The sequence below is a fragment of the Genypterus blacodes genome, unplaced genomic scaffold (assembly GCF_046128005.1).
Source record: "Genypterus blacodes isolate CSIRO-AG114 ecotype Tasmania unplaced genomic scaffold, CSIRO-AGI_Gbla_v1 ptg000017l_1, whole genome shotgun sequence".
Classification (NCBI taxonomy): Eukaryota; Metazoa; Chordata; class Actinopteri; order Ophidiiformes; family Ophidiidae; genus Genypterus; species Genypterus blacodes.
The window spans coordinates 150,076-166,375 of record NW_027466831.1 but is presented as its reverse complement, the minus strand read 5'-3'; the positions used below and the strand labels follow the sequence as shown (position 1 = coordinate 166,375).

General features: G+C 40.7%; 1 protein-coding gene and 1 pseudogene across 2 annotated transcripts; one reads left to right on the top strand and one right to left on the bottom strand.

The window, feature by feature from the left end:
- Window positions 1-4,211: 4,211 nt before the first annotated feature.
- Window positions 4,212-5,657, bottom strand: LOC142991277 (ammonium transporter Rh type B pseudogene; annotated as a pseudogene).
- Window positions 5,658-6,848: 1,191 nt separating this feature from the next.
- arfgap1 (ADP-ribosylation factor GTPase activating protein 1) lies at window positions 6,849-14,054 on the top strand. 2 transcript variants are annotated; one of them, XM_076140934.1, is made up of 13 exons: window positions 6,849-7,054; window positions 8,271-8,341; window positions 8,522-8,631; window positions 8,797-8,968; window positions 9,269-9,369; window positions 9,461-9,547; window positions 9,645-9,759; window positions 9,847-9,903; window positions 9,983-10,015; window positions 11,348-11,404; window positions 12,637-12,696; window positions 13,043-13,098; window positions 13,188-14,054. In XM_076140934.1, the coding sequence occupies exons 2-13, from the start codon at window positions 8,282-8,284 to the stop codon at window positions 13,525-13,527; spliced, it is 1,248 nt and encodes a 415-aa protein (XP_075997049.1). In that variant the 5' UTR covers window positions 6,849-7,054; window positions 8,271-8,281; the 3' UTR covers window positions 13,528-14,054. The 2 variants fall into 2 exon arrangements, with proteins under 2 accessions (XP_075997049.1, XP_075997050.1); XM_076140935.1 differs by lacking the exon at window positions 11,348-11,404.
- The last annotated feature ends 2,246 nt before the right edge of the window (window positions 14,055-16,300 follow it).

Genomic DNA, 16,300 nt, shown 5'->3' with positions numbered 1-16,300 from the left:
ACACAGAGTTCACTGATAGAACAAGCTTCAACCTCTTCAACAGACACAATGATCACATCAATAAAACAAATATGTGGTAAAACAATGTTTAAACTCACTTTAAATTCTAATCAAAATGCTAAAGATGCTTAAAATCTACATGCTGTCAGTGAAGTGGTGGATTACAGAATATACAATATGTTGATATTACCTTCCATGTGAGAAGGAATGGTTTGTTTTGGTCATTGTTTGAAATACAAATGGATTCACCAGGTTTAAATATTAACATATATGTTTTGTACCAACCACATGCTAGGTAATCACTTCTTTTGTGCCTGCAAGCTTCTTAGAATAACCACATGTTCAACTGAAATTGACGATCTGATGAAAGTGGAGTGGGCATCTGGCTCAACGGCACCATATGTACTCACGTCTGCTCCATTTTCACAATTCTTCAGGATCGTACAAAGCCCAATTTACTGAGCTATTTCTGTAAACTGAAACATTCCCCATTGACTAAAAACATCAGGAGTGAATTTGAGAGCAAAAAGTTGAATTCAGCCTGCATTCATGATGAGATTTGTGTTTGACTTGGGCTTAATATTTTTAGACAGAAGAAATGTTGTCCTCTACATACAGTATCTATGTTCTGAACATTTTGGTAAATTCTTCTTTGTACTTTCAGCTCTTTCAGTTTGCAACCTTTTCTGTGGACGGTATGAGCTGATGCTGCTTGCAGTTGTCAGTGCATCACTGTTCATCTCACTATGCTGGAATATTTTTTGCTGTGTAACAAAATGTGGTCCAGGTAAATATATGATTTACTTTTTTTTTAATATACAGTGAAGTTCTTCATGTGATGATGGACCTCTATTTCTGTAACAGGAAAAGGAATGATACCTCAGCCAAGGTTTAGGAGAAGGTATGTGTAATATACAGTATATTGAGTGATTGACGGAAGATTGAAATCTATGGTGTCTTTTCTTCTTTACTCGACTGACTGATTTTTTATTAACTTATTTTCTGTCTGTATATCATATTCAAGTCGTGGACCAACCGAGATGGAGGACAATCCTATATACGGAAACTTAAGTTACACTGAAACAAGTAAGTGTATTGGAGTGTGTGTGTGTGTGTGTGTGTGTGTGTGTGTATGTGTGTGTGTGTGTGTGTGTGTGTGTGTGTGTGTATGTGTGTGTGTGTGCATGTATCTGTGCCTTATCACAGTGTGATGTTGTTGTTCACAGGCACAGGTTTGTATACAGAAGTGGACACTGCACATTTGGAACTCATATCTTCGAAGAATCCCCGCAGAGTCACTTCGGAGTCAAAGGTCGGAGTCTTTATGATATCGGTCACAAACACACACACACACACACGCGCACACACACACACACACACACACACACACACACACACACACACACACACACACACACACACACACACACACACACTCACACACAGACACACACACGGCAACATATTTACATAAACATGTTGTTAATGAATACAGCAGTTCAATACTTGGGTGCACTGTTAAGTTTGGATACTAAGCTGTGGCTTTATTATGTCTAATTCCTAAAATCAGGACTGCTATGCCAACCTGACCCTGAAGGCCCCAAAACCTCAATCTGGCCGCAGCTCTCCAAAGATCCAGTACTCGGACATAGTTGAGTTAGAATCCCTGCAGACGGAGAAGGAAGCAGCAGAAAACGCAGACGCCATATCCACCTTATCTGATTTGTACGCGTCTGTGCAAACTCAACGCAGCAAAACCTTCAACGCTGCAGACGGTGGAGAAGGATATGCAAACCACATCTGAGAGCTGCAAGGCTGCTACTGCTGCTGCTGCCACACTCTCAGAATTACTGTTTGCCTGAAGCCCGACCTGCTACCATAGGGTGGCGCTGTTTGTCACTTTATCGACAATTGCGACCTGTTTAAATACTGTAGATAGTTTGTTTGTTCTATACATGTAAAAGTAACTCAACTAATCCTGCTTTAGAGTAACTCAGGTTCAGGCTTTGCTTTTATTGTGTTCCTGAATCAGGGATGTATTTTTTACTTGTTAAACATTTCAGTAATTCTCCTATTATTAAATCGGGATCGAGATTAAATTAATAATTTTTTTTCATTTTAAAGGATACTGAATGTATTTCTGGAGTGCCAGCAGGTCAGTGCTTGATCAGGTTGTTGATCGTTTTCCTCGTGACTTAAGTTCAATTGTTGTCACTCGCTTCTCATAAATTAGATAAGATACCATAGATAAAACATTATGTAACAAAAACAATTATATCTAATAAGTAAGCAAATATTACAAAATATTAGACATTGCAATTGTATGATTTCATGTTCATCTATGCTTTTTTCTGTGTTTAAAAAAAACAACTTTTGTACATTGTGACACATGGAATAAAGAGCAGCAGATGTGTAATGTCCATTTGACAGTTCACATCAAATCATCAATAAGACCTCAATGAATGCAAGGTCATTTGATAGTACATCATATCGCACTTTGTATTTTCCAACACCTAATCTATTTTATGGTGGCGGTGATGCCATTTCACAAAGCAGCAATCAGCACTAAAGATAATAAGCTTTCATTTTTATTAATACTGAGTTAGAACACAATACACATACATCACAAAAGGAAATCTTACAGTGCACAGACTGAAGAAAAAGATCAATATTTGAACTTTTTTTATTAATTAATAAATACAAATTCTGACTGACATCCATGTGTCAGTGATGCACCAGTACAGGTGAAGGTGTAATAAACTGCCCACTGTCACAAAGCGGAGCAAAGAAATTCATTCAAACAAAGACATCAACTCCATTGGTACCAATACTGCAACATTATACATTTTCAAATGTGTTCAAAATAAAAGGCAAAAGCATGAGGAAGATGAGAAAAGTTGCCCCTTTGCAGTACAAACTCTCTCATAATAACATTCACTTGTCATCAATCTTTTACTAGAGGACAAATTTCAAATTGATGAAAGGACACTTGACATCAAACATTTGAGCTATCACAAATGGAGTTTATGGATTTATGATATCACACAAAAAAAGAAGATTTACAGTGCGGATACAATACTGGACAATAACAGATAGATACAGGTGTTGACTGACAGACTGACAAATTTGAACTTTGTCACTCTAGACGGAAACGTTCTAATAAGCAATCAGTGTCCTGTCAGAAAACCCAAACAGCACATCTTATCTGTTATTCATTGAGTCCTGAAGGATTAATAACCAGGAATCTACATGAACTCAAACCCTCCTAGGTGGCTGAATCATGTTGATGACAAATTTATTTATTTTTTATTTACATTTTTAAAGTTCTAGTTCATGCATGTTGTTTACATCCCAGCATCATAATCTGTGTTTGGTTGCCTGCCTCAATTATTGATATTGAATACTACAAAATCACAAACAATCTTGCAATAAATCCCCAATTGTTGGAAGTATAGACACATATCTGTATATTCCAACTCAATTAAGTGGGGGGTTTTTATTTCTCATACAGTGAAAATCATTCTATGAGAAATAGCATCAACCAAAACACAACATCTTACATGATCATATAGCTTGGAACAAACACATAAGCTGTATGCATACTTTTAAAATCTGCCTGTGTAGATCCATACTGACTTTATTTGTTGGCTGATTATCTGTGCGATAAATATGAACTGATATGGATAAAGGGCCTATAATACATTTGGTAATTGTTAACAGTACAATGGCTGACTGTGGCCAGGTCCAAGTGAGAACCTCCAAGGTTTATGGCTCCATAAATTCTCACAGAATGTAAATAAAGGATATCTCTGCTGTCCACAACAGTATTGGTGTCGTACAAATCAATATATATAAATACAAATCTTAAAAATTGACATTGAATGAATATACAATTTCTATGTGATTAATCTCATGATACTTTCCACCGTGATCAGTCATTCTAGGGTCATATGTGCAGCATCACATGAGGAGCGATGCATGTTGAATGTTTGCTTTTCTTTAATCGAGTGAGGGCGAGTTGGTTTCTGATGAATAAAGGACTCATTAATGAACAAGGACTCATTCAATAGTTTATTTCAAAATACAGAACAAAAACAGTTTTGTTGACATATTAATGTTAATCCATATCCCAAATATATTCTATCTATAAACCAATCCTTCCTATAGTATTTTAAAGCTTTGCACTCAAGTTTCTGTGTCAGAGTCAGAGCTCAGACCTTCATGTCTTTACATTCGATTTGTTCTTTTTCATCAGGGCCCATTTGGGCTTGAAGAAGCACTGTGCAGTCATAGTCAGAAGGCATGTCAAAGAACACATCATCATCAAAGCAACCCTCGTCAGGTGGGGATGACAGGAAGGGCAGTGTCATGACCAGACCTGTGAGCAGCCCACCAACAGCAGCTGCCGCAATCGTGCAGAAGACAGCCGCCACTTGGTAGAGAGCTTGTTCCTGGGCAGTGCGGCCTAAGCCTGCCTTCAACCCAGGAATCTGCTGCTGCAACTCCAGGAGCTTGGGGTCTCCCTCGGGTGGGGCACGGTGGGAAAATATCTGGTACATGCTGGGCCCGTAGGTTTCCTCAGTGGCTAACAGGATCCCACAGATACCTGCTGTGGATGATATGAGGCCGGTGAGCCCGTGGAGATTGTGAATGCCACACTGGTCCTGGATGCGCAGGTGTTTGGCCAGAAAGGGGGTCAGGTACCTGTATCCCAGGAAACAGGCAGTGCAGCCCATCATACCCAGAGCATATGCACCTGCAGGGGAGATCATCATGTCCACAGAGGCCCCGACAGTTACACCACCGGCCAAAGTCACATTCTGGATATCAGCCATGGTGAGCTTGCCTTTCTTATTGAACACTGCTGAGAGCGCGAAGGCAGTGATAGTGGATGAACTTAGACCGATAAAAGTGTGGAGTACTGCTCTGTGTTGGTCATCGCCCTTGAAGGTCAGTGAAGAGTTGAAAGACGGCCAGAACACCCAGAGGAACAGGGTGCCTATTACAGACAGGATGTCAGAATGATAGCTGGTGATCTCTTTGGGGTGGCCCTCATTCAGGCTTGGGCGGAACAACACAAATGTCGCCCCTAGACCAAAGTAGCAGGCAAACAGATGAATCAGAATGGTTCCACCTGCATCGTTTATCCTGATGTATTTCAGTACAACCCACTCTGTCACAGCAAACACAGGGACCTCTAGTATAGCCATGACCAGGAGCTGCACAGGGCTGGTTTTCCCCAGAACAGCACCAAAAGAGATAAGCACCACAGCGCAGGCAAACTCCGCATTCAGCAAGTTTATAACCCCGAGGTGAATTTGACCGTTGTCGTAAAACTGGAAGAAACCTTGCATCAGAATGGCCCACTGGGTCGCAAAGGTAGCTGTGAGGAAATTGAAGACCATCCCACTGAAGCCGTAGAATCTGAAGAAGGCCAACAGGCAGCCGAAGCCAATGAAGATCATCACCTGCACGTCTGCAAAGTAAGGATAGTCGCGATACATGGAGTTGTCCATGGGGTTGGTCTGGTTGTTTTGCAGCTTTGCATTGGCATTGTCGTCATAAGTGACAAAGAGAGAGTAAAGAACTAGAAGGGTGACCTGAAACACCAGCACCAACACCGGCAGCCGCACCCGTAAACTTGTAGTTGTCTTCATGATGGTGCGCTTCTTCGTTCTGACGGTTCAGCTGCACTAGCACTCCTTTTATACCCTATTTTATCTGATAACAGTGGCCATTAATACGGGGTCATAATAATTTCAAGGCTGCAGTCAGGACTGTACTTTGACCCTTCAATTTACCCCAAATTGCCTTCTGATTAGGCAGCACTTAAAGATATAATCAGAATTTATATGAATTAACTAATCCATAGCAATAAGATAAAGCTCAAAATAATTGGTATTCAATAAATTTCGGAATTAATCCCACTGGAAGTTCCTATTGCACATCCAGCCATTCGTAGAGATGGAATCTCTCATGGAATTGCCTCTCCCGAGGTTTCTTCCTTTTTTTCCTTATCCTTTTAGATTTTCTCAGGAATTTTCTTAGTCTTCCTTGAGAGCTCTGGGCTGGGTCGGGAATTTCCTGATGTTGTGGGTCTGTAAAGCCCTTTGAGACATTTATTTTTTGTGATATTGGGCTATATGAATAAACTAAACTTGACTTGACTTATTGATTTCAAACGTCATCAAATATGAGTGTTATTTGCATTTGGTTGCTTGTACCTGTGACATGCAATGACAATACACTGAATCTAATCTAATCTATTTTCCACAGTGAAGAAAAAACATGATTATCTAATTGTAAGATACACAAACTCAGTTACATCATGTTTTACTGAAAATAATGTTATCCTTAACAATCTAACTTTTATTATTTACATTTGATATTTAATGTTCAATGACATTTGAACAGAACTAATCTAAATTGTTCCTTAAATTAGGACCCAAAAACATTTTATGAGAGGGCAGAAAATTCCAAATTTTAGATATCTATTTTATCGTTCACTTTCTACAGTAGCTCCAAGAGAACTGATAAGAAGGAACATGATAAATGATTATGTAGTTTGGAGATTGTGGTTACTTTTCATGACATATATGCAAATAGGATACAATATATTGCATCAATATCGTGACAGTTACAGAGCTTAAACTCAAACATTGTTTTGATCAAAAATGTTCCCATATCTTTACATTTTCGTTTATGGACCCGTGTGTCCTCTTTACTTTAGGCCACATTAAGTATTCGCTGAGCGGCGGTGGTGTACTTCCACTCTGAAGCAGCAGAGGCAGCAAAGACAGCAAAGACACCGAAGATATAGAAAACGAAGAAGAGAAGAGAAACCCCCATGATGCACTGTACTGCCAACGTAGGCAAACAGGAACATGACAACCGGTGTTTAACATCAGCACCACATCATCTTTCCCCTGTTTGTCCTCTTGTCACGGTGTGTGACTCTGTCCTATTTGCTGTCGCTCCATAGCTGAAGAAGAAACCCCGTGTGTTTATCGGCAGAACCCCTGAAAGACGCGCCTGTGTGGTCCCTCAGTCACAGGTAACGGAGGAACTAGCCGCAGCTAGCCTAGCACAAAGCTAACACCAGCTTACTCTGCTAGCTCACTAAACGCCAATGTGTAGAGATACAACTCGATGGCCACCTGATACATTTCATTCATTGATTCAAACTTCTTCATGACATCGTATAGGACATATTGTGGAATGAGAAAGTTGTACTCGTGCCTGGCGTCTGTAGTGCGGTGATAAGAGTTAGCTTTCTATCTATCTAGCTACATCAGGGTTGATTGATTTGTTGTAGTTCTATTAAGGACCTATCGTGCGTAAATTATTTTTAGCGTTTGAATCGTTTCCTGCTGTTATATGGGTCACTGCGTTTGGGTTTCGTAATGTGAGGACTGTAACCCGAGTACTGTCTGCGAAACGTGGCTGTAATGTAGTCGTGGAACACACTGAAAGGTTAAAGAAACTAAAAATAAGTACAAGGGCAATCTGATCGATACGCTTAACTCTGGGGAAACCACACGGATTTAGTTGTTGATTAAGACACTCAATTATTAAAGTGATGATGAGGTTGATGTTAGGATCACAAAGTTGACATCTACAGACAGAAATCCCAGCAGAATGGTGTTTTTAGAGGCGGTCCATTGAGGCTCACTTCCTTTAGTTTCCTTCAAACGTTGTCTTGAAGAAAGTGCAGCAGATCCATGGAAACAGACCTCTGATCCTCTGGTACAGGTCTTATTCATATCAAGGTTCATTTAATATGCGAGACAGTTCGGACTAATGGATTCATCAATTTAATGATTATTCATCCAAATTCTTTTTACAAATTGAAGGCTATTTACTGCGTTACTGGACCATGTGAAGACAGTAAAGCCATTTGAAGGGGACCCAAATATAAACAGAAATTATACCAAATTTGACTTACATTTTTAGTTTTTAGAACAAAAGATATAGAATAAAAACCCCACACCCATTGAGTATACACTACACACACACCCATTAACTATTACAATGTGTCTGTGTATGTGTGTGTGTGTGTACTCAGAAACCTGTATTGATTGAACATTTCCCTTGGTCTCTCCCTGCACTTCTTCACTTCATGGCTCAATTACATAAAATCAAACTGTTTATACTGCTCTTGTTGTCTTCAACATGACATAATTACAGAGGTCTGGACTTTGTGACCTAATTTCTAACTGCTGCCATGCTTTGTTGTTGTAACAACATGTAACCGTTGATTTCTATTTCAGTTTGGGTCAAAATGGCGAGTCCAAGGACTAGAAGAGTTCTGAAGGAAGTCAGAACCCAGGATGAGAACAATGTAAGTACTTTACTGTGATTTACTCACCTGATGGACTTTCAGACACAAAGCTCTCCATCTCTTTCTGATGGGAGGAGATATGACATTGATATGAATGAGTGAACATGCATCTTAAAGGCATTATAAAGTCATTATCTTTAAACAAACCAATGTATTCACTGCATCTTCCTCTTTTATCAGCTTTGCTTTGAGTGTGGCGCTTTCAACCCTCAGTGGGTCAGCGTGACGTACGGGATCTGGATCTGTCTGGAATGCTCAGGCAAGCACAGGGGCCTGGGAGTTCACCTCAGGTGAGAACCTCAAACCCTATTCTGAATTTAGCTTAAGCTACTAGTGGCTGTTATCATTATTCAAACAATTGTGTTGCATGAAGCATGTAGGTAGCGATTGTGTGTTCACTGTACGGCAATAACAAAGGACGTTGTTACTGTTTCTCTCTCATGCCGTGTCTGCAGCTTTGTGCGCTCGGTTACCATGGATAAGTGGAAAGATATTGAGCTTGAGAAGATGAAAGCAGGAGGGAATGGAAAATACCGCCTGTTTCTTGAACTTCAAGATGAGTACGACTCCAACTGGAACTTACAGGAGAAATACAACAGCAAAGCGGCTGCACTCTTTAGGGATAAGGTGAGGCTTGCGATAATAAGCATGTCATGTTTCAGAATAAAGCCCTCATGTTAATATGTCTCTTATCATCTCAGTCAGGGAGATTCTGTCTGTCAGCCGGTTTTTGATACAATGAAGAATGTCTTTCCCTTATGTTGTTCATCTTGACCAGGATCAAAGTGAATAACCAGGACCTCGCATTTCCATCATTAGAACATTCAGTACCAGTTTGTACTCTGTGAAACCAAAATGGGATCTTAATGTGGATTAGATAAGATGGTCCGGTCAGTCATTGTATTTCACCCCTTGTTATGCTGTCAGGTTGCAACTGAAGCAGAGGGGAAGGAGTGGTCCATTGAGACATCCTCTGCCAAAAACTGGACGTCTCCTCAGGCAAAAAGTAACCTATCAACCTCTCATCGGTGAGGCTGAAGGAAGTTCAGACTAGAAGGTCATGTTGGTGTGCTGTGTGCGTAGCATAGTGAGTGACATTTGATTTGTTTCCTGCTGTAGCCCTGGGGGAAGTGGACAGGGCACATCCAAATCTGGCGACAAGGCTTTTGAAGATTGGCTGAGCGATGATGTGAACTCGTATCAAAGGTTTGAGCCTTTCACACTTAAGCTGATGTCTTCTTTTATTTTATGCTTGTATCTTGTTTTCTTTAAACAAGGTTTTATTTGATCTACTCTTCTTCAGCGGGGGAGGTTACAGTGGAAATCAAGACAATCGCTACGTCGGCTTTGGCAACACGGTGACTCCAGAGAAGAAAGAGGACGACTTCCTGAACAACGCCATGACTTCTATTTATTCAGTAGGTCACAATATACATGATTTACTCGCCCAGACGTTCCTTCACCGGTCTCCACTTTAAGATGGTAATAACATCTGTTTCCTGCAGGGCTGGAGCAGTTTCACTGTTGGAGCCACCAAGTTTGCTTCTATCGCGAAGGATAATGTAAGTATATTTGTGCCGTCAACATCCGTGTGACATGAAATAAGACAGTGAGCTCATTTTCCTTTTCCCCCCGATGCAGACAGCTAAACTGGCAAACCAAGCAACCTTAAAGGTAAGACTGCCATAGTTCACCCAGAGTGTTAGGAGGTTCCTCTTTAAGGCTGTTTTCAGATTCAAATAGGATATTTTGCCTGTAAATCTCTTCAAACATTCACCCAGTACAAACACGCATGACTTCTTATGAACTGTGTTACTGCTTTAATATCTTTTTTGCCTTCCCTGGATCTAGTTAAAGGGCTATAAAGCGCCCCCAGAGCCGGTAAAGCAAATATTGGGTGCATGGCTATATCCACATCATGCTTTTTTTCCCCCAAGTTTATTTTAAAAGATATTGTTGGGTTCTTTCTTTATTTGAGCTTTATGTAAAATGGTGGCCATCATCCTAACACGCTTCTGCTGGGACTTCCAAACACAAGTTAGCATGACTGTCTTTGGACCTGCACTTTGAGTTTTTGGATAACCTATGAAACACTGTGGTTAGATTCAATACCGTCATCATCTAGAGTTGGCTAATGTACTGTATGAGACAGGGGGGCACTATTTAGCATGTGGAAACGTCTATGGAAAGGCTTTTGTCTCATTAGAGGGCTGTGCAAAGTTGTGGAAACTGGCCCATTTGTTGCAGGCCCTTTAGAAGACCCAAGTGCTGGTGAAAGAATTTTGAAAGATGAAGCCCATAGATTAATTTGCGCTGTTGTGGCAGTTGTTTTCATATGCTAAATAGTTGCCCGATAAACCAAATGTGACATGTACAACCTGCGGGCCTCCCCTTTAATTCCTCTCTAATAGAGAACTGTTTAAATGTGGATGATAGTAGAAAATGTTCAATCACGTCTGCTCCATATGGGTTATCCATCCATGCATGGCAACGTTTCTGTTTGTGACCGACGGCGCCGTGTAGGTTTAATGGGACGTAAAGGAAAACTCACATTTCTGTACATTTCCGGTGGTTTGACAATCAAAAGAACAGCTACAGTAATACAGCAAAATGTATTCATCGCTGCTCAACACGTATACTTCAATAAATGAATGAAATGAATGAAGCAACAAGGTAACATTGCTCAGGGGAAACCTCAGCAGGCAGATTTTGCCTTTGAAAACATGAAATGGAAGATGCATCTATTGCACAAGCCCTCCTAGTTAACAGCATGTGCTTCATCAGATCAACAGGGTCTTATGTTTGTTTCTCCATAGGGTAGATTTACAGTGATGTGAGTTTTTTGGAACCGTTACTCCCCCCAGTGTTTGTTCATCGTCATAGCAAGTGGAACGGTGGCTCACCTCATGCGTCGGCAGAACAAGCAGCACAGTGTATTGCACTAATGTGAATGTTGGATTCTGTTTCATTCAAGTGAATTCTCCCCCTCTGACCTCCCAACTGTAGGCCACAGAGTTAGGACAGACAATAAATGAGAATGTAATCAAACCTACCCAAGAAAAGGTAACATTGATGTTTGAAGTTGTTGATTTGGTGGTGGGATGCTTTGCGTAGAGAAACAGCTTCAGATGTGAATGTGCTATTTTCTCTGTTCCCTGTGTTTGTGCCACTTTATCTGCTTTGTGCCAGCAAACACTACAAGACAAAAGCCATGGTTTCGTGTGGTAGAACATTATGAAAATAGGACCTGACAATCCAGTGGTCTGCCTGGTGAATAATCAAAAGCATATAACTGCGATTTCTTTATTTGTGAAAGTTTGGGAACTCTCAGCCCACTCACTGAGCTAAATTAGCGGAACGGTTCCGTATTTCAACTTGTGGAACCATGAAGTACATTCATTCATTTAAGATAAATCTATAGAATCCATCACTTTGCCAGAATGTACAGAGTTATATATATATAATGTTGAAGCGCTAATCAAATCCTATCTGGCCCATATCTACGTTCACAAGTAAAGAAATATGACCAAATTTATTCTCACATTTGTATCCCAAAGCAATGAATACAAAATCTCTTATTTAGAGGGAAAACTTTAATCCGTCTTCAGTGGTGTGGGGCAGAAGTAATGGCTCACAGTCTGGTAGACGTTAATCAGTGTGACATTTGTGTTTTAATGAATATAAACATGAAGAATCAGGAAACCACAGACACAACCGGGAGCTCTTCGTTTCACACTTAATTGCTCACTGTCTTTGGAGGTTTCACTATGTTTTGGTCTTTGCACAGAAATGAGCTTTTCTCAGTAATGCGTATGAAAATGTGCCGCGGTGAGTGCGACCCACACACTCACTCTAACTCTTACTGACAAGTGAGCAGCTCCTGGAGGCGTCTTTTAATGACATCAAATGAGTTTTGGCTCTGGTGTTTAGAGTATGATCGTGTTCATGCATCCAAATTAAGAGATGAAATGAATATCCTGCTCCTACAGACTGAGAGAGACTGCTTGTTGTTACACAGTTTAATCTGGCTTTTGTCTTCTAGTGCTCTGTTGGGACTCGTGATTGAAAGTATAGTGGCAATGTGCTTTTTAGTCTTTCTCCTCCAATATTGTAGCCGCCGCCGCTTTACTCAAACTTTTAGAATTGTTCCATGTTGATTATCGTCACGCCTAATATGCTACAGCTTTTCTCACAATCTCAAATGTACACTCACATTACAACTTCTATGTGACAAATATTTGGATGTAGATATTTCATTTCATATTCTTTTTGTAATAATAATTTGACTCATCCAGGTGAAAGATGGAAAGTTGCTAGATGAAATGACAGTCGGCATCACTGGGCTGGCAAGCAAGGTACTGTGAGCAGGGCAGAGCGCTGCCTGTGCAGATCCAAAACCAGTCTCCCGAGCAACCAGCAGTGGTTCTGATCCAGTGATTTTTTTTTAACGGGGGGCCCAAACAAATGGGCTCTCGTCCCAACGTGCGAGGGACACTGGTTTTGCTGCATGATGTTTGTACAATATTAATATATGTCAATCTCTCGTTTTTCTTGCTGCCATTTTATTCTGGTGGTGAGTAACTTTGAAGTAGACCTGTGAATTGTATAATTTTGGTATCAAATCTTCCATAACAGTCATACAGTTGTACTTTAAGAAACAACTGTAAGCATGCCAATAGATTAACTCTTCTCCTTCCTTAGGTTCAGGGAGCTGGTGCAAAATTGACTAATATTTTTGCTGGAAAACCAGAAGATGGGTAATTGCATTTTGTACAATTAGAGTCTCTCTCAGAGTATTTTATGCTGTGTAAATGAATATTGTAAAATATGATCCGTGTGTGTTTAGGTCTACCGGAGAGAGCTATCAGAACATGGATGCCACCGAGGGATATCAGGGCAGTCCTAGCCAGCCTGCTTCAAAGGACTTCTGGGAAACCTTTGGCAGCAACAGCTCCTTGAAACCCAAGGTATCCCCCAGCAGTGATAGCTGGACCGTGGCAGATAACTCTGCAAAGAAGAGCTCTGATAGTTGGGACAACTGGGGCTCTGAAGCTGCGTCTAACAACAAACACAGCACAGGAGACAGCTGGGAGGCCTGGGACAACAACTGGGAGAACGCCGAGGGTAAGGCGAAGAAGAGCCCCACGAAAGCTCCCGAGGAAGGCTGGGATAATGCAGACTGGTAGTGGCCTGTACCGCCCACGCAGCTCCTCTCCTTCACCACCCTCACCCGGTTCACTCTGTCCATCACACCGGCACTTTCAGGGAAAGAGCCGCGTCGGCATACGTTCTGTCAGTTACTTCAAATGTACATATTACACACCACATAAACGGCAAATGAAGCCCAAAGTTTAAAAACGATTTCAAACATAACGGGGTGGGTCATGCAGTCATCCGGATCGCCGGGAGTTGAATCCATCTTAAACTTACTGCCTCGGCTGCCCAAATAATCATGCCATTGGTTTATTAATGTGCATTGTTATTTATTTTCAAAATAGATGCATGAAATAGAAAATTGATCAGTGTAAGTATGATGAGGAAACATTATACACACTCTTTTCTGTGCTCAATCACTGCAAATTTGTAATTGCTCTTAAACAAATTCGATCTATTGCTGAACCTTAAACACAAATGGACCTCGAAGTCCGTTTGGATGAATGTAGCCCCGTGCATAAGAGCGGAACAGTCTGTGCTGATACAGTATTGAAATATCGTCTTACAACACAAAAAGAACAAATATGCAGAATAACAATTTGGCTGTCGAGAGAAATGTACATGGATGCGTAAATTACAAATGACATCTCATTTCTAATTGGCCTCTCGGGCACGATTTGTTCTGTTTTGATGTGCGTCTGTATTTTTAGGTGCACATATACTAAATGTTTGGGTATCACTTGCAAGCTGCTCATAGATCAAGGACAGAATCGCATATCAAGGGGCAGAAGACGATCTGATGAGGGAGGGTCAAAAGTTGAATTTGGTGTCCACCTGACAAACCAGTGTCAGTCTGACATGTTTGATTTGTCCATGTGTCACATCGTTCCCATTACACTGCTGAGCCAAGATGAGAGATCATTTTGAATTGTTAGAGTTTCATTATATCCCATTCTGAAGACCCTGGAACAAGTCTGGGATTATTGATGTTGAGGTCTTGTCTGTGAATCCAAATTCATAGCTGCTCCACTTAACACCAGGAATGAATCACAAGGTGAAATTCAAAGCATTTACCGATATGCAGATGGTACTTTATCAAAACACTACAATGAAACGGAAAATATCACAACTGCTTTTACTATTGGATGTGCTCCAGTGAGGCGTGGGGCTTGTTGTGATATGTGGCTTTATATTTGATATGTTTTGTAACATTTGAGCTGGTTCATAGTGTTTTGACTTTCATGGGTGTCTCCCCTTCATTCTCAGACACTGATACTGCGAGTGACGCCTCCTGCTGTCAAAGCAACATGTTAGACATCAACTATTCATCCATTCACCATTTTTTTTAAATACACAGAAGATATCTAAATGAATAATCTCTGCAGATAAATTCTATCAAATAATATTGGGTGAGTAAGAGAATGGTACTGAAGCGATCACTAAAATGCTCCCGTGTACAGAGATGACTTCAGATGAAAGTGTTTGTGGGCATACGTGTGTGTATAGGAAGATGTTTTATCTCAGTAACTGGACACAAACGGTGACTGTAGACTGGATTATTAATTCCATGTTGTTTTAACTGCCAAACCATGACACAGTGAGCCACTGTGACCTCAGCTGAACTGCTCCATCATTGTGAACTGTAACTCGGTCATCTCACGTGAAGTAACCTGGTAAAACTCATCTCCATGTCGAGTGTCACTGGCACCTTAAACGGTGTGTGTGTGTGTGTGTAAGGATTCAGTGTCACTTTTATCTCCGCACTTGATCCAATTGATTGTGTTGGATGAAGTTGCATCAGCTGTGAGTAAATAATAATTGACCTCACAGGGGCAATTCCTTTTCAGTTTGGTTTTAAACTAACAGTTAATGTTGTAAAGTAAATGTCCCTCCTTAGTCTGAAACAATGGCAACTGCACTTGCGTTGTTTCTCCATAGCCTCTCAATGTATTATGAAATATTTATTTTTACTAGTTGGAATATAATTGAACTTTTGGAGATTTAGATTTTCACCCTCTGTGTAAACATCTCGTTTTCCTATGTGGCCTTTAACTCCCTTTGACATAAAGTATTGTACTGTAAACAGCTTTAAGGTTTAATTTATTTGTTGCATGTAATGTCAGTATTGCTCAGTTTCCCTAGATGATGCAAACCACCACTCAAACATCACCAACACGTGGTCAGCTGTCAGGCTTGGTTTGCATCTGATCAGGTGAGACTGGACAATCACTGGCAGGTAGTCTTTCATGATCACACACATACTTGTATGACAGTGAACTAAGTGTTTGACGATGTTGTCATGCCGATCCTTGATGCTGTTTGATCCCAGTTTGAGTTGGTGATCGATGACTGATCCTTGGACCTTTTTTGTCTTCATACCATTCCCACTTCCTACCTCCGTAAAGATATGTTCAGTTTGTACCGCGCTCCTCTGAACAAAGGAGTGAATTTTAAGATGTAGGTTTTATTCCTTGTTTTGGTTTACGTCTCATTACTGCAGGTTTGATTGATTTCTGGTGCTGTTTTTGTGTCTTTGATAACAGAAACTACATTTTGCTTTTTACGCCAACTGAAAGGTTCACCCCTCCTACAACGTTTGCGTCACTCAACCCCTGCAGACGCTCTCCTATCGATCATGTGCTTGAGGCGTTTGTCTTTCCGTACATGCTGACGTCAGTGTGCTTGTGAGGTCGTCTGCTGTCTGAAACAGTGAGGTGTACATGTCACTAAATAACCATCTGAGGAAAAGGCTGTTGTTACTATCTGATGTCCTGTCATTAACCCAAGCTTGACACATTTTTATTT